Source organism: Alternaria ventricosa (assembly GCF_023758065.1).
Source record: "Alternaria ventricosa strain BMP 2768 chromosome Unknown scaffold_7, whole genome shotgun sequence".
Taxonomy (NCBI): domain Eukaryota; kingdom Fungi; phylum Ascomycota; class Dothideomycetes; order Pleosporales; family Pleosporaceae; genus Alternaria; species Alternaria ventricosa.
Window position 1 is genome coordinate 232,377 of NW_026055687.1, and position 22,552 is coordinate 254,928.

The 22,552-nt window shown below is 52.5% G+C and overlaps 6 protein-coding genes across 6 annotated transcripts; 3 read left to right on the top strand and 3 right to left on the bottom strand.

Moving 5' to 3' along the window:
- Window positions 1–1,152: 1,152 nt before the first annotated feature.
- Window positions 1,153–6,900, top strand: J4E93_004830 (uncharacterized protein; the record flags this gene model as incomplete). Its single annotated transcript, XM_049342756.1, has 1 exon — window positions 1,153–6,900. The coding sequence occupies one exon, from the start codon at window positions 1,153–1,155 to the stop codon at window positions 6,898–6,900; it is 5,748 nt and encodes a 1,915-aa protein (XP_049199756.1).
- An 807-nt stretch (window positions 6,901–7,707) lies between these two features.
- On the top strand, window positions 7,708–9,209 carry J4E93_004831 (uncharacterized protein; the record flags this gene model as incomplete). The annotated part of the gene is made up of 2 exons (XM_049342757.1): window positions 7,708–7,842; window positions 7,893–9,209. 2 exons carry the CDS (start codon window positions 7,708–7,710, stop codon window positions 9,207–9,209), a joined length of 1,452 nt encoding a protein of 483 aa, XP_049199757.1.
- A 195-nt stretch (window positions 9,210–9,404) lies between these two features.
- Window positions 9,405–10,477, bottom strand: J4E93_004832 (uncharacterized protein; the record flags this gene model as incomplete). The annotated part of the gene is made up of 3 exons (XM_049342758.1): window positions 9,405–9,572; window positions 9,633–9,683; window positions 9,803–10,477. The coding sequence occupies 3 exons, from the start codon at window positions 10,475–10,477 to the stop codon at window positions 9,405–9,407; spliced, it is 894 nt and encodes a 297-aa protein (XP_049199758.1).
- A 3,121-nt stretch (window positions 10,478–13,598) lies between these two features.
- On the bottom strand, window positions 13,599–14,789 carry J4E93_004833 (uncharacterized protein; the record flags this gene model as incomplete). Its single annotated transcript, XM_049342759.1, has 3 exons — window positions 13,599–13,646; window positions 13,699–13,934; window positions 14,048–14,789. 3 exons carry the CDS (start codon window positions 14,787–14,789, stop codon window positions 13,599–13,601), a joined length of 1,026 nt encoding a protein of 341 aa, XP_049199759.1.
- A 377-nt stretch (window positions 14,790–15,166) lies between these two features.
- J4E93_004834 (uncharacterized protein) lies at window positions 15,167–16,997 on the bottom strand (the record flags this gene model as incomplete). Its single annotated transcript, XM_049342760.1, has 3 exons — window positions 15,167–15,430; window positions 15,478–16,828; window positions 16,876–16,997. The coding sequence occupies 3 exons, from the start codon at window positions 16,995–16,997 to the stop codon at window positions 15,167–15,169; spliced, it is 1,737 nt and encodes a 578-aa protein (XP_049199760.1).
- Window positions 16,998–17,668: 671 nt separating this feature from the next.
- J4E93_004835 (uncharacterized protein) lies at window positions 17,669–20,833 on the top strand (the record flags this gene model as incomplete). Its single annotated transcript, XM_049342761.1, has 5 exons — window positions 17,669–17,709; window positions 17,774–18,052; window positions 19,312–19,352; window positions 19,447–19,610; window positions 19,658–20,833. The coding sequence occupies 5 exons, from the start codon at window positions 17,669–17,671 to the stop codon at window positions 20,831–20,833; spliced, it is 1,701 nt and encodes a 566-aa protein (XP_049199761.1).
- Between the last annotated feature and the right edge of the window lie 1,719 nt (window positions 20,834–22,552).

Genomic DNA, 22,552 nt, shown 5'->3' on the forward strand with positions numbered 1-22,552 from the left:
GTCCGTCGCAGCTTCCCGACAGTCCTCGCGCCGCGGAAACAACCAGAGTCATTGGAGGAACAACTCCTTTCTCTCGCCCGATGGACTGCGAATAGCGAGCTGAATCACAACGCCTCCTAAACGCGTTATCGCAGCTACCGAACGCCAGGAACTGAGTTACCAAGCTTTCCGACGCGCCACTTTTTGCCGCTAGTATGGGGCTTGTCCCACCTGGTACCAGATCCGATGCCCAGAACACTGGATAGACCTTCCAACCCCAAAATGTCGACTCTGAACGCTTATCTGGGAAACGCTGGGTTTTTGCAACGCCCTCGTGGTCTAACATAGGTGCAAGGGTCCTTCTCCAGAAAGATTTTCATATCCACATCACCCTGGTCCTTAGAGCTCCAGACTGCCGATGCATGGGTGGATCGTATGTACAACACACCACTTAGTCGATCAACGCCGGGATGAGACCTGCCCTCTCGGTACCAACTCTGTTTACTTATGAGTACCGCCGCGGCTCGATGTTGGAGTCTCGCCTTCAAAGTGTTCAGGTTAGTGGCTCTTTCGCGCGGTGAAATTGGCCGGACCGACACTGAGCGTAAGCCACGTCGCGCTAACACGCATGGAAATTCGTCAAGCAACGGGCGACGCTTCTAAGATTATTCCTACCCAGGTGAACGCCATGCAGGAACGCTCTTAGCCTGCCATAGTTCTTTGGGATCTTACTTTCGTTCCTGCATCCTATGCCCGTTAGTAGGTACCGCTTGGCTCTAAAGCCGGCACCGTCAATATCGATGAACAAGACTATCTTCCCAACAGCGGAATCTCATCAGCGATGGGTTTTCGATCAAAACGGATTGCCACGGCGAGCATCTCACACGGCACCAGCTATCGATTGTGGCTTTTGTCCCCTGGCATCTCTGAAGAGACCCACCGGCTATCTACCCTGTCAGATGTACCTACGAGTCGAGCGACAAGCGTGAAAGCGGGTTTAACGGGATGTCAGATTGTAATCGGGATCCAGACCACGTTGTCGTAGTATACCCAATTCGGTGTGAGCCCCGTGAACCCTTGATGGGGATCTTCGAGCTTAAGTATCATCTAACATCATGTACTCCTGATTTCCATCGCTCGCTTCTCATCCTCGTCGATTGATCGTCATTCGCTATGCGCTCGTTCGCTGTTGCCGCCCTGCTCGGGCTTGCGGCTGCTCAGAGTAGTGCCTCTAATGCCACTCTGAGTATTGCGAGTCGCTCTTCGACATCGCCGACACCTCTTACAACTACTTCGGCTACCTTGACAGGCCCCAAGTCGGTCATTACTGTCGCCACCGATGGATCTGGAGATTATACCGCCATCAACGTAGCCGTAAAGGCTGCACAAGATAGCGGCATCGCCACTGTCTCTGTTCTTCCTGGAACCTACTCCGAAGCCGTCACGGTCATCGGACAGGCTACTGTTACGATCGCCGGTCCCTCTCCAACGGCTGCAGATGACTGGTCTGAGAACAAAGTCATAATCGCTGCTACTACCGTTCCATTCAGCATTGGTACGGACAAGATCAAAGGTGTCACCGTCCGCAACATCAACATTGTCAATTCAGCTGCTGTGGGACCAGGAACCAATGCGGCGACAGTTTCGCTTAGAGGAAGCAATGTTGCTTTCTATGGGTGCTCTGTCATCTCACCTGGTGGCACCGTAGTCTCAGCTACCTACGGAACGGCCTTCTTCGCCAATTCGTACATCGAGGGCTCGAATTATCTCTTCTACAACTACCCGACTATCTATCTCTACAAGTCCACCATCGTTCCTCTCAGCTCGAGCGCTCTTATCGTGTACAGCAAGGGTGGAACCCCTAACGGAGGTACCTTCACGAACTCCACGGTCGTGTTCGATTCGAGCTCGATACAGCAGAAGACAGGATACACCAACAACAACGTATTTTTGGCGGCCCCAGCCGCCGAAGGTGCAGTGGCTATCTACCGGAACACAGCAATGGGAAGTTTGATTGCCCCTGCTGGATTTCACCCTTCAGCGGCTACCACTCCGTCTTTCTACGGCGAGTTTGCCACCAACGGTGCCGGTTCTTATAGCAAGAACGCCGCAGCTCGCCCTAGCTACGACGTTCTTCTCTCGGCCGATCAGGTGTCTCAATTCACCATCGACAAGGTCTTTGGAAATGCGTTCTATCCTTACGCTAGCTCTTCGCTTGCATGGATTGATCAGAACGTTGTTGCATCATTGAAAGCATCGAATGATGCTCAGCTTGCTTCCGCTTCATCTGCTGCGTCAACTGTTTCTTCCACAGTGTCTCTATCAGCTTCATCGATGGCTTCGCAGGCCAGTACCGCCAGCTCCATCTCCATCTCGAACGCTACTATCACTGCTTCCACAGCGACCAGTGCTACCCCAGTAGCCTCTTGCACAATCACAGCCGCGTCCCCGACTCTGGTAGTCTCCAAGACACCCGGACCATGCGAGTTCTCGAACGTCACCTCAGCTGTCAGCGCCCTCCCCAACGACGGCAACCCATATACGATCAAGATTGGCGCAGGTACATACGTTGAGCAGCTTTCCATCACTCGCAAGGGGAAGGTCACCTTGAGGGGCTTCACCGACTTCACGAATGACTACACACAGAATCAGGTCCGCGTTGAGTTCTCCAGGGGCGAGCTTACCAGTGCTGGCAAGAACGAGCAAACACCCGTCGTATACTCCAAGCCTAGCGGCGATTCGGGAATGGCTCTGTACAATATCGACTTTGTTAACACCTACCCTCAAACTTCCAACACCGCAGCACTGGCTGCCGACTTCTACGGAGCGAACATTGCTGCATATGGTTGTTCCTTTGTTGGTTTCCAGGATACCCTACTTGCTAATAAGGGTACGCAAGTATTTAGCAACTGCTATGTTGAGGGTAGTGTTGATTTCATTTGGGGGTTCTCCACCGCATACTTCCACCAGTGCATGATCGTTAGCAACACGCCTGGCGCTTTCATCTCAGCACAATACAGGGCCACTGCAGACGCCCCCGGTGGATATGTATTCGATTCTTCAGTCATCACATACAGTGCTACCTACGGCAACACCTTCGGTACGACCTACCTCGGCAGGCCTTACAGCCAATTCTCTATCGCTATCTACATGAACTCGTATATCGACAAGCATATCTCTAGCGCTGGTTGGACTGTATGGCAGACAAGCAACCCTCAGACATCAGGAGTCACATTCGGCGAATACAACAACACGGGCCCTGGCAGCTGGACGGACACAGCCAAGCGGGCCGACTTTGCCACAAAGTTGACAGCGTCTCAGGCGGAGAAATACACGCTTGCTGCATGGATCGGCAGCACGGCATGGTTGGACATGGATGCATACAATGCGATCCCTTCGTACAGCCTCACAGGCCCCACGACCACCTCGCCATCACCATCTCCGTCCCCTTCTGCCAACGGTACCGTGACTGGACCGACTACCACTGCAACTGTCAATGCCCACCCTGACAGCGGTACTGTGCCGCCACTAGGCGCTGTAATTGTTTCCAAGGATGGCAGCAACGGCGCTGCGTACACCAACATCACTGCCGCACTCGCTTCGCTCCCGCAAGACAAGACCAACCAAACCATCTTCATCTACCCGGGTACCTACAACGAGCAGATCCCGTCAGTCAACCGTCCTGGTGCCGTAAGGATCATCGGGTACACCACCGGCAATCCAGGTCAAGCCTACAAGGACAACCAAGTCACTGTCTCCTTCGCTCGTGGTCTATCCGTCTCCCCATTACCCGTCGGACACTCAAACGCGGAAACATCCGTATTTTCTACCGCATCAAGCAGGATTAGCATGTACAACGTCAACATGATCAACACTGATAACCTCGATGGTGCCGAGCCCAACTACGTGACTCTCGCGGGCTCAATATACGGCAACGACATCGCCTTCTACGCTTGTTCGTTTGATGGCTGGCAAGATACCCTCCTGAACGGAGCTACGGCTGGTTACCAATACTATGAGTCGTGCTACATTGGAGGTGCCATCGACTTCATTTGGGGCTACTCCAAGGCATATTTCAAGGGATGCACGATCGGTGCCAAGCGCAAGTCATCGGCCATCACGGCGCAAAGCAGGAAGTCTGGCACCGATATTGGTGGCTACATCTTCGATCAGTGCTTGTTCACTGCGGCCCCCAATGCAGTCGATGATCTTACCGGAAAAGTTTACCTCGGCCGGCCCTACTCTCGGTACGCGCTTGTTGTCGTGAAAAACTCGTATCTCGATGCTGCCATTATTCCTGCGGCGTGGAAGATATGGTCCGCAACTGATCCACGTACCGATCACATCACCTTCGCCGAGTTCAACAACTCTGGTCCTTCGAACTGGGAGCAGAACGCTGCTGCCCGTCAGTCATTCGGATATGCCACGCTGCTCACTTCTGACACCTACTCCTTGGCTTCTGTTATGGACTCAACAGAGTGGATTGACATGACCTACTTCAACTCCATCGTCACTCCACAACCCTCCGTGCCCATTGTCATACCACCAGGACCTATCGTCGTCGGCGGCAACTCTACTTTCAATGGCACGACTCCACCGGCTGATGCTCTCATTGTCTCCAAGACACCGATTGCTGGTGTCGTGACATACGATACTATCCAAGCGGCTCTCAATGCTGCACCAACTACGAGCAAGACGAACGCTACAATCTTCATCTACCCTGGCACCTATGAGGAGCAGCTCATCATCGCCAAGTCCGGTCACACCATCTTCCGTGGATACTCCGATTCAACCGATGACTACTCCAAGAACCAAGTTACCATTCAATTTAGCCGTGGTGTGGATACTCAGGGTACCTCTGGTAGCAACACTGACGGCGCGACTGTCTACGCAAAGGGCAACTACTTCCATGGTTTCAACATCAACTTCCGAAACAACAACGGCACGCAGCAGAACATTGCTTCTCTCGGCTTCGCTGTTCAAAGCAGCAAGTTCGCAGCGTTGTATGGATGTCAGATCTATGGCAACCAGGACACTCTCAGCGTCTCTGGTAGCCTGTTCACCTTCAAGACCTACATTGAGGGTAACGTGGACTTTATCTATGGCTCTGGATCTGCGTATTTCCTGGATTCGACGATCGCCTCCAACGAAGACGGGATCAGCATCACAGCTCACAAGCGTACGACTAACACGACTGCTGCGGGCTTCGTGTTCGATCAGTCAAGAATCGTGCCTGCACCCGGATCTGGGAAGTTTAGCAGCGTCAGCCTTGGTCGTCCATGGAATAGCTTCTCTCGTGTTGCGTATGTTGGCTGCTACCTCGACGCTATGATCAGCCCGGCTGGATGGTCGCAATGGTCAAAGACCAACCCGCAAACTGATGGTGTCACATACGGAGAGTACCATAACACTGGCCCAGGTTCTGATATCTGCAAGCGCGCTACGTTCTCCCAGCAGCTTTCGGACAACGATGTTGCTCAGTTCCAGCTTGCGTCTTTCTTCGCGACGACTGCGTTCATTGATTTCCGATTCGTCGATACTCAGCCTTTTGCGATTGGTATGGGCTCGCCCCAGGTTTGCAGCACTGCATCCTCGTCCCTTATATCATCGTCAACAGTGTCCGCCAGTGTTTCGATGTCTACTATGAGTCTCATCTCCTCGAGCAGTCTACCGTTGGTCACAGCATACACCACGACTACCTTGACCGCTCCGCTTACTGCAAGCACCTTTGTTACCGCCCCTGAAGTCACTTCGACTACTGTGGTGAAGAGTACAGAGACGCTCTCGATCAGCGCCATCGATGTCATCAAGACCAGCACAATGAAGGTCACCGCGACCACCTCCATCGTTCCTCCTGACGTAACCTCTACTGCTAATTCGGTAGTAACTGAGGACGTTGGCCTCACTGTTACCCCAGAACCTATCACCAAGACTAGCGTTGTCAAGGGTACCATGACCGAAGCTGGAGTGACAACCAAAGGTGCTACGACTTCGACGGTCAAGGGCACCACGACTGTTACCGTTCTGTACACCTCTTCGCCCAAGCCAACTTCAATCACCGTCAGCGAGGGATCCACAGTCTTCATCACGAGCTCGAAGACTCAAAAGGCAGCTTCCACAACAGTCAAGACCACCATCTCGATTGAGCCGACCACCACCAAGACAACTACGGTGCAACCCAACGACTCAGTCACGATCAGTAGCACGTCCATCAAGACAACGACCAAGAAGTCCACTACCACACTCTCTTGCATTCCCACTCGCAGCGCTGAGAAGCTGGTCCGCCGAGGTGCCGTCCTTCCACGCGCCGTGGCTAGCACCACCACTGTGACCGTGAGCACCACCGTGAGTAGCTATGTAGCCACAGCTACGGCAACTCAAGCTGGATCGACTGCCTTTGTCACAGTATCGTCCATCGCCACTAAGACAACATCCCTCAAGGCCAGTACCAGCACAGTCACAGTCACATCCGTGGTGAAGACATCGACGATTGCTCAGGCAGGCTCTACTTACTACACGACCATTGTTTCAACGGAGAAGATTGGCAAAACCACGACCCTGAAGGCCTCCACCAGCACAGTCTACTCCACTGACCTCGTCACCAAGACTGTTCTTTCTACAGTCACTGAGCCAGCAGTCACTGTCAGCTCTCTCAGAACCGCTTCAAAGACTTCGACGATCCTCGCAGCGCAGGAAACCATCGTCGTCACCCAGTCGAGCGACGTGACTTCCAAGACGACGATCACGCTTCCTGTCTCTACGAGCACCAAGTTTGAGACGGTGACTCTAGGTGGCGGAGTAAAGACGGAGACCGTTACTGGGGCCCCTAAGACTAAGACTGTAGTTGCGAAGAGTACTGCGACGGTTGTCAGTCTGGTGACGAAGACGTCGAAGGGTGCGGCGGCTTGCACGGCATCGTAGATGATGTCAGAGACGTGAGGTCTAATTCTTGTACATATGTAGTGTGTAATGCTTAATGAAGAGACGCTTCAGTTTGAATGTGCTTCTACCTGAGATCTGTCGTGCTGAGTAATCGGAGCTGCGTGGGCGGTTCTCGTGGTGGAGACGAATGGGGCTAGCGCAAGCGAGGGGATCCAGGAGCTTCAGCCTCGTGCAGCCCACGTTAGAGGCGCGTCATGGCACCAAAAGTCATCGGAGCCGTCTCCTGCTCCGGCGCGCGGGATGGCGGGGGGCAGCTCAACAGCTACCGATTTTACGCTCGTGCCCCTCGATTGCGCATCGTCTCCCCATATCATCCGACGCTTTTCCTGACAACTACACCGCTTACTGAACAAGCCCGCGAGCCATTGGCAGACTCAACAGCGGGGGTCCGTTACTACACTATCTTGGTAAGCCGCCGCACCCCCGACCGACGTCCAAAAGCAACCTGGGCGGGTGGAGAAGCAAATATCGTGTACAAAAGTGGGATTGGCCGCTGGGCATGGCCATTGAGCTGTTTTCTAGTGTTCTAGCCAGCCCACACGGCCTCTTCGTCATACAGAGACTAACACCCTACGTCAAGGTCCCCACCTGTCGTTCTGAACCCTCGATTTCAGCGACACCACCGCCTCTCTCGCGATAACACCAATTCTCCCTAAACCACCCTCACAACCGCAATCATGGTGCTACTCGGCGCAAGGAAACCGCCCTCCCGCAGGGGTATGCTCCGCCCTCGCTATCGTATACAAGGACAGATGGGATAACACCGTGCTAGGCTCCATGGCGGACATGCCCAAGGATCTGAAGGAGCAGATCGACAAGCTCGAGGAGATGTTCGTCGTGAACACAGACAAGCTCAAGGCTATCTCGAACCACTTCGTCAAGGAACTCGAGAAGGGCTTGTCGGAAGAAGGCGGAAGCATTGTGAGTCGCAGTTTGCCTTGCGCTCTTCAGGATACAGCTGACTGTGATAGCCTATGATTCCCACCTGGTGTATGGCCTTCCCCGACGGTAACGAGACCGGCAGCTACCTCGCGCTCGACATGGGTGGCACCAACCTGCGTGTCTGTGAAGTCACCCTGACAGAGGAGAAGGGCGAGTTCGAGATCATACAGTCCAAGTACCGCATGCCCGAGGAGCTCAAGACGGGCACTGCTGAGGAACTTTGGGGCTACGTCGCCGACTGTCTCCAGCAGTTTATCGAATACCACCACGAAGGCGAGCAGCTCAACCACCTGCCTCTCGGTTTCACCTTCTCATACCCCGTCTCGCAAGACGCTATCGACCACGGAGTGCTTCAGCGATGGACAAAGGGTTTCGATGTCGCCGGCATGGAGGGCGTGGATGTTGTTCCAGGCTTCAAGGCGGCTCTTGAGGAGCGCGGCGTGCCCATCAAGCTTGCGGCTCTGGTCAACGACACGACCGGTACCATGATTGCTTCCGCGTACACGAACACCAAGATCAAGATCGGCTGCATCTTCGGTACCGGCTGCAACGCCGCCTACATGGAGGAGTGCGGTGATATCCCCAAGCTGAAGCACATGAAGCTTGACCCCAGCCTGCCAATGGCTATCAACTGCGAATGGGGCGCATTCGACAACGAGCACCAGATCCTCCCAAGAACAAAGTACGACGTCATTGTCGACAAGGAGTCACCACGACCTGGTCAGCAATCCTTCGAGAAGATGGTCGCTGGTCTCTATCTCGGCGAGATCTTCCGTCTTGTCCTTCAGGATCTGCACAAGGGTGGCGAATGCCACATGTTTGAGGGCCAGAACGCCAGCAAGCTCGACAAGCCCTACTCACTCGACGCTGGATTCCTATCTCAGATCGAGGAGGACCGATTCGAGAACTTGCAAGACACATGCGATCTCTTCCAAGAGAAGCTCGGCATTACTTGCACCAAGCCCGAACTCGAGCTTATCCGCCGCCTCGCTGAACTCATTGGCACACGCGCTGCTCGTCTCACCGCGTGCGGTGTTGGTGCTATCTGCAAGCACAAGAAGTGGGACGAAGTCCACGTCGGTGCCGACGGCTCCGTCTTCACAAAGTACCCCCACTTCAAGATCCGCCAAGCCCAGGCGCTCAAGGAAATCATGGACTGGCCCGCCAAGTACGGCAAGGGCAAGAACGACCCCGTCGAGGTGCTTCCCGCTGAGGATGGCTCTGGTGTCGGTGCTGCCCTGATTGCTGCGCTTACCGTTAAGCGTGCGCAGCAGGGTCAGTTGGCTGGTATTCGGGATCCGGACACGCTTCTGGCTATGGTTCCTAAGGATGCGAAGAAAGCCTAATAACTGGATGTCTTATGTTAACATATGAATGAATGATAGAATGTATATACGAAATGTGCCATATCAACCGAAGAGTTCATCCTCGCGGAGTGAAATTGGTAAACGTTATCAGCGTATTTTAAGGCAGCTAATGCACAGAAGGCCACAGAAGTAATAAGCACAGAAAGCAACGTCATTCAGGCACCGCACACATCCTCAAGCATACTGCTCCACCTGCTTCTCACTCCACTCCCAAAACGCCCTCGCCGTCTTGTTTCCCGCCTCAGACCAATACTCCTTCTTCAGCGTCCCAACCCTTCCCCATGGAATAACCCACTCGCCCTCTTTGAGCTTCGCAGCCTCAGGTGCGAGACCAGCAAACAACTCGGTATATGCACCATTAACAGTAGGGTATAAGAGCCACATCAAACAAGCATGACGCACCGGGTTCATGTTGCGTGCAAGCTCCGACTTGAGGTTTCCCGGGTTAAGCGCCTGCAGTAAATTTTCGTTAGTCGATGGATGGAAAGAAATCTCCACACGGAAATCCTTCAAAGCAGAGCGTGAGGAACAGGGGGGGAAAGAGCAAAAGAAACTTGGAAGGAAGAACGTACCAGACTAACAATCCCCTCGCCGCCATACTTCCTCTGATACTCCAAGGCGTGGAATACGTTCCCGCCTTTACTCATACCATACTTTGTCCAATTATTCACATTCTTGGTATACTCCAGATTGCTCATATCCACTCCGCCGGGTGGTGCGCTCATCTGCGACGCAATTGAACTCACCCAAATCACCCTAACACTACCTTTTGCCTCTTTCTTCGCTGTTTCCAGCAATACCGGCGTGAGTAGCTTGGTGAAGAGGAAGGGCGCTACGCAATTCGTGCCGAGTTGCAGCTCATAGCCTTGTTTCGTTGTGCTTCCAGCCGGGGGCACCATGACGCCTGCGTTGTTAAACAGAACATCCAATCGCGATTCTTTTGCGAGAAACGACTCGGCGGAGGCTTTGATACCGGATAGATCGTCGAGATCCAGATGCAGGTATTGTAAGTTTCCCTTGGATTCGGGGCATGCTTCTTTGATCCAGGATATCGCTGCGTGCGTTTTCTCAGCGGACCGCCCGGCAAGATAGACCGTCGCGTTGTGCGTGTAGAGGAGGCGCGAGAGCTCTTTTCCTATACCCGCTGACGCGCCTGTGACGATGTAGACTTTCCCGCTGAGGTTGGGGAGGGAGGTCTCCGTGAAGGCGGGGGCTGGGGGGAAGAACTGGCTGAATTGTTGGCCCATTTTGGATGGTTTGGTGGTTGTTCTGGTGATGTTGAGTTTGAAGTTATTGTAGTTCCTGGACGGGAAGATGGCAAGAGAGAGATATATGTATATATACTCAATCTCATCGTGATAGCAAGAAGTCCTCCGTCGCATCGAATTGGTACTTCGGCCGGCCCGTTGCTTAACCTTTCGGCTTCACTCCGGCATTATTGTTTATACCAACCATCTATTTTGTAAGCCTATAAGAGGCCGCAAACCTTGACGCGTAGCTGCGCTATCACGACATACCTGGAATACGCCGTGTTCTCCTCAAGTACCGTGTTTGGTGCGTGCCGTAGTCGTGCCCAGATCTTTCGGACGAGTTGCACGGCCGAGTTAACGACTTGGTAATCGGGCCGTATGGATAGTGTGCTGGAGTACAAGTGAGGAGTAGTACTGTCGTCAACGGCATTACTTTCGTCGATAAGAGCCTTTATTGCGTGCTACGATCCTCTTTGCTCAGACTGCAGCTGCTTAGGTGAGCGAACCTTAGAAGTATCGGAGAGTAATGGGAAGCAATTCTGGCTGAAGTTGGGTGTACGAGTTTCGCGCATAGATCACGTCAGTTCGTACACTGATCTTGCTAGTCTTCATGCGAAGTACTTGAGGTACTCACAGGACTTTAGAAATGGAAAAAGGATTGCGGAACTGGAAACGTCTATATGCGACAGAGAAGACTTCTTTCTTTGGTTAAACGCTACCTAGATAACGGCTTGACATGTGCCCAAAGGTCGTCGCCGTCTTCTTCAACTCGCAAGTCTCCGGCCTAAGATCCCAACACCGCCGTTGTTCTTATCCGCATCCCATTTCCACCTGAAGTCGGTTTGAGATCGCTATCGACGTCTAGATCCCGGTATCAAGTCTCAAATACGGCAGCAAGCCCAGCAGTCCTGTACATGTCAGCCCGGTTCTGAGAAGTATCGCTGCGAATGGAAGAGTCGGAATTTACTTACACCAAGCTGTGCAGGTTCCTGCAGCAAATTAGCATACAGTCGCTCTTGTATCAGAAGCGGATTCACATACCCATCCCTCACCACAGTTGGTAGGCGGCTCTGCAGCGCATCTACGATCGCAAACCCTGGGTGGTGGGGTAGCAAGAGCAGCACGCGCTGATGGCGGCGGTTGCGTAGGACGGGTGTAGTGTTGCGGCTTTGCAGCTGCAAGGGCGGCGAGCAGAGTGATGGCGACAAAGGTCTTCATGGTGACGACGTTGATTGGAAATGTGGTTTGGGCGAGAGTGAAAGATGAGGACCGACATCAAGGGGACACATGTAAGGATATATACTTACTCGCTACCAAAAAGGCGCCCAACGCCACAACGAATGGGATTACTCGAAAGAGCATGAAATGAGAAAGGGCGCTCCAGACTCGCGAGAAGACACCTGTTTGTGCGACTTCTCAGCTTATGGCTGACGTGCAAACATCGCTACGAATCTAACACGAAAACGGAGAATGCGACAAACGAACGACAAGATATACTCAGCGGGAGCTTGGCCAGTAACACAACGCGTAGCCGCCACTGAGTCAGTAAGAGCTCAGAGAAAGGTCAGATTTCGGGACAGCATGGCATAGTAGTGTAGAGAGTGGGTAGGCGGGAACAGCGACAATGCATGTGACCATTCACAATCAGCGTATGAACATCGGGGATATGATAGCTCAGGGTGTAAGAAGGAGGCAGTTGGAAGCCAAAGGTCATGCCTGCAAAGGCTCACGCATAGTATTGATTGGAAGACAATATTCGTCGTATGACATCACATCTATTCCGCCTTCCATGCGTTCCAAAATCTCATCAAATGACAGTCCAGATCCCACTAATCTCCATCCAAATGTTCTCTAATCGGTGCAGCAACATCATCTCAATAACCCGCCCGAGCTAAGCCAAGCCCCATTCCGAGTCAAAAGTGCACTCTATTCCCTGGTGCAGCAGGACCAGCATTCCTACATCACGTTAGCTCAGACACTAACCTCGCCAATCAAAGAGCACGTGTGTAGTAGATACTTACACCAGACTTGACAGCCACCTGTCCCACGTTAGCACGATACTCATGTTAAATGCGGCAAGTTGATAACATACGCCACCTGGGCAGTCTGGCTCTTCAAAGAGACAGATCTTCGTGCAAATCTGAGCAGGTACAACGGGAGATGCCGCTACGAAAGCGGCAAGGACGGCGATGATGACAAAAGACTTCATTTTGATGATGCTGTTGGAGGCTTGTTGGTCTGTACGAGAGAGGGAGAGGATGTGCAATTGCTGCGATGAACATAGATGAACACGGGCGTACACGAGGGTAATATATACACCGTAACCCACTCAAACACCCACCAAAAGCTTCACCGGGGAACACGGTCCACGAAGATCCTCAGCCGTCGCGGTCGCATATACGCCGACAGACAGCTTCACTACTACGGCTTACACGCGAACTCAATCCCACACATACCAAATCTATACATTTGGCGCGAAAACCAGCGCCACAATGCTCCTTCCACGTGCTAAGCAAATTGACGGGGCGAATCTACCAGAAGCAGCAAATGAGCATGATGACGTTGAGGGAAACGGGTGAAACGGCTGCGATGGCGGTGCGTGGTCAAAGCGATAGGCTTTTTCAAGCCATCGAGATGATGTTGGGTGGCAGGAGGAAATGAAGTACAAACAGCCTTGGCGCAATATACTGCTTACCCGGTTTCGGGGACATGGGTTCCCCGCATTTTATGGTTTGCATGCGTAGGGCTTGCTGGGGTAAAAATAGATGTGTTTGGATTGAAGGTGTGAAGGAATGAGTGGTTTTTTGTGGAGGAAGTGTCATAGATACGGACGTCAAGAACTGGGGATTATTGCGATGTCGTCTGCGTTGATTGTTTGTACGGCAGAGATCGGCCCGTCGAAGTTCGCGATGACGCTTTTGTGACAGTTTCGTGTGCTGGCCACTGGAGAGAACTCCGCGCGGAGAGGAGATGAGCGTAAGCACCGACTTGGCACGTCGTATCTCGTATTACTCTATCACCCGAGACTGATACTACAACACCACATCAGCGCATTTCCGTCTTCTCATCTTCATGGCACCTCTCTCCGATGCCAAGTGCTACGAGAAACGCCTCTCAGCTAAAAGATGGCAACGGCATTCGGTGGACTCGCAACACCACCTGGTACCTACGCAATAGTCAGCTCATGTCTCAGAATCAGCAACTCGGCAAGACGTTACCTTCAACGGCACACTACTAACAAAGCAAGTACTCCGGCCCAACTCTTTACTCTTCTCACATAACCGCTCCAAATCCCACATCTCACCTATCATGACACCCCATCCACCCAACAGCCATTGATGTACTAAGCCACCGCCCTGCATCTCGGTTTCCCAGGTTTCACCCGCGTTGATACCACCTGGGGCGCTGTGTGGGCCTACGAGCGGAGACATTTCGAATGACGGCGCGTCGGATGCTGCGAAATTGTTAGAGAGTATTTTTAGTTGTGGTTGGAGGTGTTTGAGAAGAAGCCAAGGAGACGGTGGATCATGAGAAGGCAAAAGTGAGGTAAGACGAGCGAATGCTTACCAACAGCAGCGAACCCGTTTTCCCAAATCCATTGGAGCGTGTTTTTATCCGACTGTACGCCCAAGAACGTCGGCGGCTTATCCTTTATTGCTCGCCTTTCTTCTTCGCCTAGCTTGGCGTAGTCACGCGTGAATCCTGTTCGTAAGAGTAGCAGATCGCCTTCTCGCGTCTTGATGCCCGTTTCTCGTAACATGTCTTTTAGTTCCTCGGCCGTGATGCTGTTGGCTTCGAGCGCGTACACTTCTTTCTTGCCTTTCTTCTCTAGATACCGTGGGTAATCTAGGATAATACCCCGAGCAGTGATGCCGCCAGAATTGGCGACACGGTCAATGCCGATAACTTCCGAGGACTCAAGATCTTGCTGTGAGCGCCCACCGTAGTACTTCTTTGCACTCTGGTAACCGTAGTGGCGGAAGCCGTCCCACTGGCTACTTCCCTGCGTGTTGAAATCCAGATGGTCATCGTTGACGGTTCTCTTCGCGCCATCTGGATGTTCTTTGTTCTTCATCTTCCAGGAGAAAGATGGACGGTTAAAGGATGGATGGGATGGTAGGTTGAGATACCAGTCAAGTGAGACCCGGTCACCGGTTTGTATCTCCTGGGCCGCTGCTTTGACGGCTGATGGTGTAATCATGTTCAGAGCACCAAGCTCGTCATTTGGGCCGTATAGACCCCATGCGTTTCCGGGTGGACCATTTTTGTCGAGTGGGAGATCCTGGAATGGAGGACGCGATGGTGCCATAGCAGTGTCAAGTATATATGGAACGGTCCAGAAAGTGACAACTTCGAGGGCTTGCTGATGAGTTCACTCTAGAGAAACCACGATGTAGAAATACTTGTCGGTCCTTTGAACACCATCTGAATACACTGCTGAAGCTATGTGACGTATGGTGGGGTAAAGGGCGGGGTAACTTCCGCTCGGTAACTGACGAGGTGGAAGTGACGACCGCGACTCGGACAACGGAAAGAGCATTCTTGCCAACACGTTGAAGCGCGAGCTTGATTGCTGTCTTTAGTCGGGAGTTCACTCTCCTTGATTCACCTCGTTAGACGACAACTCGTGTAGGCGCTGCGTACGTGCTTTGGTATTGCAATACCTACTGTGCTGCAGCAATTGATTCAGAAGTCGGGTCCCATCCCTACGCCACTTCCTCTTGAGCCTGTGTTCTTCAAATGCGCGCCACTGCCTTTGAATAGGCTTTGCCAAATGAAGGCTTCACTTAACAATAGTTCAATGTCCTTTTCGGTCCACTGACGCGTTGGCAATGATTGCAAAAACATCATGACCTCTTGAAAGTCCATTTTTCGTAGCTGATCGGACCACTTTACGAGGAACGCAGCGCATACGTAGAGGTGGAATGACGAAAACCCATCCTCTTCGGCCTAGAAAAAGTCAGTGATGCACTTTAGAGTGTGGCTACGTAGCTTACCAGGTATGTATCCCACATCCGTATCGTGTTCTTTACAGATATCTCGCGCATCAGAAGACAGTTCATCCATCGGAAGCTGAACTGTATAAACTCTACACCCTCATTTTGGAGATGCTTCGCGAGTTGGTCATCGATGCGCGTTGTGAGATCCCTAAGACTAGCCACTTGTCTTTGAATGCCTGGTTGATGCGCAATGTAGTTGTCTTGAATCCCATCAAGGAGTTTGGTAAGGCACCAAAAAGAGTCCGCCTCGACGGCGTCCAAAACTTGCTTTGGTAATTGTCCAGGATCCATGCCAAATTCAATATCCGGATCTGAAATGTAGGCGCCCAAGAAGACCTGCCAAAACGGGGTCACCAAGTCGTTGATGCCCTGGACATATCCTGACGCAGGGTGCCGTATCGCCCACACGTATAGTATTCGCTCGAGGGACCGTTGCGTCGCTTCGTAGCTGTAGAGCTCGAGATGAGGGTTCGTCCGAGGCACGTCAATGCTGATCTGATGCCATATAGCTTCGTCCAAGCCACGTCCTCGTCCGCGATTTGTCGAAGGATAGCCGGCGCCACCTGCCATTCCAGATGCTACGGCGCTAGCGCTGCCAGATGTACCTCGTTCGAATGCCTGTCGTACTCCTTCCAAGTACTCTTTCCGTTTGCGCTCGAGTGTCGCGACCCTCCGCTCGCTGCTAGTTGGCAGGTATCCCAATAAGATCTGCCATGTCATTGCGCGTACTTCAGACGGAACTCCTGACCATGCTGAGTCACGAAGGTCTGATAGCGATATGGTGCTCGCCTGCAGTATCCTCTTGAACTTGTTGATCCTTGTTGTGCGTGCGGAGTGCTCTTCGACCTGCTTCGCCGAGGCGTTCGGGGGTAGGCTAGGATGCGAAATGAGGTGCAGAGAGTTTGCGGGATCTCGAAGAATTTCTTGGTACTGCGGCCGTAGGATCTTCCCTTCAATCTTCTTTGCGGTCGGGTAGTTGGGTATGCCTCGCTCTTCTGCAATATCACCACTGTCTATACCACGCCACGCCGTTGAGCCCAGACTTTCCCTGCTGACGTGCCCGGCGGTTTCCTTCGTCTTGGATGGCTGTTTCCGCCGGCCCTTCCTCCGCATGTTTGCGATGCTCGGCAGCCCAAACTCGTCTTCATCATCCTCAAACATATTGTCGGCATCGTCCTCGTCCCCCTCGTTCCAGTCTTGATGTGTGTCGTTAAGGAAGTAGCTGTATGTGGCTCGCGCAGGACGGGGCGATATGGTCTTGCTAGACCGGCTCGGTGCAGCGCTTGACTCGCGACTGTGGGTTGCCGATGGCGGGGTTCGAGGTCGTGAGTTGGATCCGGAAACGCTCCTGTGACTATTAGCTACAGGCCAGTAACAGCATCTAAAGCAACGTACAAAGAGCTGAAGTTGAGAATGTCGGCATGGGAATAGGATGCGCCGATGACCTTCTTGTTCGGCGGCGGCGAGGAAGCGGAATTGGACGTCGTGCGCCAGAATGGAGAGCCAGAGCTGCGCATGGGGTATCAGCAATCAAAACGGGTATGCGACTGCAGTGTGCAACGTACGAGGATCGGTCTGTATGCAGGGAAGCGATATGTTAGCTACCCCGGATACTATGACGCTCTCTGTGACTTGGATGGGCACACACCGACCTGGACCATTTCCTGGCAAGTTGTTAGCAAACACACAGATTGCGCGTACAACTGAGTAGACAAACCTGCTGCTGTTTCTTGGACGCCATGTTGATATATGTGAATGCTTGTTCCGTGCCTCGAGGCGGCCCCGCTGCGAACCTGAGCTCCGAATCGCTCGACCCGGAAAGTACGAAGGAGCCTGTAGGTTTGGTGCCGTGATGAAGAACTTTGGATATCTCCAAGATAACAGCCTGTTCTTGAATCACTGCACCATCAATAGTACAGCTATTCTATACAACACGCCTGTTCTTGGTATGTCGTAGGGCTCGTGCATGTATCCGTCGCGCCTGCCACGCCAAGCCCGATGCTAGCGCGCCTGCCCATTGCTCTGCTCTCATCTCCTCACTCCGGCGACAGACTCTTCCTTCTATCACCTCCCTTCCTTCTAAATAACCCGACAGTCCCGGCCCACTAATCGCGACTCTACTTTCGCGCGCTTGCTCCTTCCTCGTTCCCGATATACCTTTTAGGAAGCTCTTCTTCAAGACTACACCATGGCCGATGAGAACTACGAGGACGACATCTTCGACGATCTGTCAGTATTTTCAGCGCGACTTGGCTTCGCGCGCGTAATGCGACACTTGCTAACGGTCCACCAGCTACGATGACGAGCCCACACAGAAGCCTGCGGCTGCCGCACCCGCACCAGCCCCCAAGACCGAACCTGAGCCTACTCCAGCCGAGCCCGTAAGCGCGCCTCCTCAGGACACTGCACAGAACAACGGTCAAGATAGCGCGCCCGCATGGCCAGCCCAAAACGCGGCAGACGGCGACTCGCACATGGACCAATCCGGTTACAACGCTGGCGGCGAGCAGTCGTACGACAATGCGCCCATGGACGATGACAACTATGGGCCAATCAACGTGAAAGAAGACGGGTAAGTCTTGCAATGGCTAACATGATTCCCATCTATCAGAGGCGCATCACAAGGTAAAAGAGCACATATTCCCTGTGTAAGGGCATCCGCCGAGGACATATTGTTACCAGGACCAAAGTCATCAACGACCGCATAAGACATTCTGCTAGAGCATCAGACACCATGAACGATACCGGCTCTCTTATGACACTTTGCATGTACAATCAAGGAACAAGCTTTGGACACGGTATGTGTCTTACATTCAAAAGCACCTGGGGTCATGATTGGCGCAGAGTCTGGGATAAAGGTCGAGGAGCTAGACACCTTGCGAAAGATTGTGGTCCATATCGCCCATTGGCGAGGCGTTCGATGCATGGCGGAATGGGCCACCAGTTTTGGTTGTTAGAAGAAGCTGGAAGACACAAGTCAACCGCTCAGCGATACTCAGAGCAACCATCAACGCGCCTCACGCAGGGACTATCGCGGCTTGCCCGAACTTTGGCAGCGCCTCATGTCGATATATACCTAGGTACTTGATAGCGCGTACCAGCAACGCAAGCAGAGGATAGCTACCGAGTCGTGAGATAGTCTGAGACTTCCACACTCGAATTCATAGCAGAACACAGACGTTTCATCCGAATCAAACTGTGCCTTTGCAAGGGCTACTTTTGCACCTCGAAACTTGGACATGAGTACGTGGAGTGCGTTCTTGGTCGATATGATTGGTGTACGCCACGAAGTCGACACGTCCAGGGTCGGATGCGGCGCAGGAGTTGGTGTCGCTTAGCCATTCGTCAGCGGCTGCGGTCTTCCTCGCGAGCGGCAAGGGAACCTCACGATACCAACATACATGTTTCCGTCGGTTATCAATCAACCACGACAAGCTATGGAACACGAACTTTTCGACACTGCAACTTACGAAATCACTTTCGGTACCCCCACTGGCGAACAATAATCAGCGGTGCAGTGCGATCAATTCGACAAAGACTGCGACGCCAGCCTCCTACACCAATCACTCACTCATTCACTGAGATTGTGTCCTGCAATATCTCGCCAAGGATGACGACTGGAGATAATGTGGACTGTGTGCGAGGATGCTGTACTTGCGACTTTCGGCATCTTCAGCCTTGCCAATATGGTTCCGACGGCCACCGCCAACCTTCGCGTAGAAGGCTACCTAATTACATACCTACGGATGCTCTATGATGCGCCTCATCAATCTCGCCTGCTCTTCCTGGAGTTGATACTGTTGAGCAAAACTTTGCTAACTTCAACCATAGTAAAATGTTCATTGGCGGTCTGAACTGGGAGACAACAGAAGGTACGTGATGACACATTAGTAGAGCAAGGCATACCCCAGTCTTACTACACAACTATGCGCTCAAACGTAGGAACTTACTAAATCCCCACAACAGATTCACTCAAGGGTTACTTCTCACAATTTGGCGAAGTCAGTGAATGCACCGTAATGCGGGATGCTGCCACTGGACGCTCGAGAGGATTCGGTTTCCTTACGTTCAAGGACCCGAAGTGCGTCAACATCGTCATGGTTAAGGAACACTACCTCGACGGCAAGATTGTATGTCTGCTCCAATCGACAACGAGCTATCAGCTAATACAATGCAGATTGACCCCAAGCGTGCTATCCCACGTGAGGAGCAGGAACGCACCAGCAAGATTTTCGTCGGTGGTGTGAGCCAAGAAGCAACCGAGGAAGACTTCACCAACTTCTTCAAGCAATTCGGTCGCGTTGTCGATGCCACACTCATGATGGACAAGGAGACCGGTCGACCCCGTGGTTTCGGTTTCGTTACCTTCGATGGCGACGCAGCCGTAGACGCCACCCTACGCGGGCCCCTCCAGATCCTCGGCAAACAGATCGAGGTTAAGCGCGCTCAACCCCGTGGCAACATGCGCGACGACGATGGCGGCGATGGCAACAAGAAGTTCGGTCGCAACAACAAGTTCAACAAGTTCAACGACGGCGGTAACGGTAACCAAGGTGGTGGCAACAACTACGACAACGGCGGCGGAAACATGCAGGGCCAAGGCGGCAACAGCGCCATGTCTCCTGCTATGATGGCTCAGTACTGGCAGCGAATGCAACAGTACTTCCAGTCCATGCAGCAAACTCTCGCTCAGCAGCAAGCCGGTGGTGGTATGCCCGGCAACCCCATGGCTGCCATGGGCGGCATGAACCCGATGCAAATGCAGCAGATGCAACAGCAGATGATGAACCAAGGTATGAACCGCGGCAACGGCTCCCCGAACCCTCAAATGATGGGTGGCCCAGGTGGTATGAACCCGATGCAGATGCAGCAAATGCAACAGATGCAAATGGCACAGATGCAAGGTGGAGGAGGCCCAGGTGGTCAAGGTGGTCCGGGTATGATGAATCCTCAAGGTGGCCAGAGTGCCGGTGCACGCCCAGCTTACACCGCTCAAGATCAACTCGCTTTCGAACAGCAGAAATACGAACAACAACAGGCCCGCCGCCAGCAGCAACTCTCCGGCCCCGCCGGCTTCGGTAACCCCCAGGGCGGCCCTCAGAGCTGGGACGGCATGTACGAGGACGCGCCTCAGCCGAACATTCCTTCTGGTCCCGGTGGCGGCCGCGGCGGCTTTAGGAACAACCGCTCTCGCCAGGGCTCCAGCCAGCCCCCTGCCGGCGGTGGCCAGGCTCCTATCAACGCTCCTACCGGCCCCAAGAACGCGGGTGTCAGGGGTGCAAACTACCGTGGTGGAGGTCACCGCGGTGGCGGTGGTTTCAGGCACCAGCCCTATGGCGGTCGTGGTGGTTAGACGTGGGTTCAAGAAGATTCAAGAGATGACGCCTGAGAGATGTGTCAAAGTCAAAACGGAGATGTGTTTACTCTTCTGGGTGGAGTCGGGTTTGTACATGGTGGACTAATGGGGGTTTCGTGAAATGCACAGCCAAGATCTTGATTTTGCACTTCCTTTTCTTCCTTCTTGGGATGGGATGGGAGAGTAATGACATGGTATTGGGATTTGCTGCATGGATTGGTTGGAGGTGGTCTTCTTCTCTCTGTATACTAGCATTTCCAAAAACAAAAAAGTCCATTTCGGCGTTCTTGCTCTTCACGTCTTCTCAATTCATGAAAACGATGGGATTCTCATGACCACGTGCACACTCCCTTCCTTTCGCAAACGCAGTCTAGTCTGCACATGTAAACAAGCGGTAGTAGATTTAGGGAGACATGATCATCGACCAGACTTGCTAGAGTTTTGGAGAAACGAATCGAGCAGGGCTCATAGGTATTGTTGTTCAACAATTTGGGCACCTGGTTTTGAGTGTAAAGACAAGAACTTAGTTGACTGCAGGACTATTTGTATGACGAGGTAGTTGACAAGGGTGGCGTTTGACGAGAATAGCTTCAGGCCAAAACATTGGCAATACGACCCGCAGGGAACGCCAGCAAGCATAATCTCGCGCATATCTAGTTTCGTTGGATACATCCACGCTGTTTTATTCATGACCAACAGATGAGATCGATAACACTAGAGGGACACGTCGTCTTGTAATTGGATTTTGATCGGTTTTCCATGGCGATGTTTAGGTGCAGGCTGAAGAAGAGGCGCACAACACCCAGCATGACTCTTGTGGCGTATTATTTGAACGAATGCAACCGCAGACGACATGTTTGTAGTCAATTTTGTTTTGAAAACACCTCGAGCCTTTGGCTTTTCTCAATTTTGTAAAACATGGTGGACAAATCTACTTACTCGCTGTCTGTGAGCACGCCCTCCCAAGGAGAGAGAGTGTGTGAGATCTGGTATTTGGGCAAAGATAACACCGTAGAAACCCGGATGTGAGGTTTTTGGTAGTACGAGGGGGATAGATACACATCGAGGCACCTTTTGGGGAGGAGCAGCACATCGCGTCCACGAAGTCGCATTAAAAAGCGGAGAAGCAACATGTAGATCTTGTGGCGACCTTTTGAGAGAAAACATGGACCATCTGTATCCATCTTTTGTTACAGAGGCTCTCAAGGTAGGGATTGTAAGTGAAGAAATACGGTGGTCACGGATGCTTTATATATCCATGCGCTTACCGAGACGCCTGCTTATCGCAGGTAGATACAGGTTAAGACATGCATGCTGCGATTCACGGGCCAGGCACAGGGACATGCGTTCTCTTTGTCTTTTTTGCATGACGAACAGATATGCAGCGGTTTACTCATCATCGAAGGACGCACAAAACCGAAGCGAGACATGAACATGCTGCGGTTTTCTTTTGGAGGAACATGATATAAAACGTTGCATATTTCAACGCTCAACGCAGGTGGCAGATAGTTTTGGGAATTGGAAAAGAGGCGCACAGCACCCAACATTTGGCGTAGTTGATCGGATTTTTGAAGGAGCGCAACTGCAGGCCAGCTCATTTCTGCTTTTCTGTGTGTCTTTTGGAATCGCCAATTTAAAGGTACGAGTAGAGAAGAGAAGACTGAGGAGTAGAAAAGAGGTATTTATATATGGCTATACTACTGTAGTCTCCGCTGC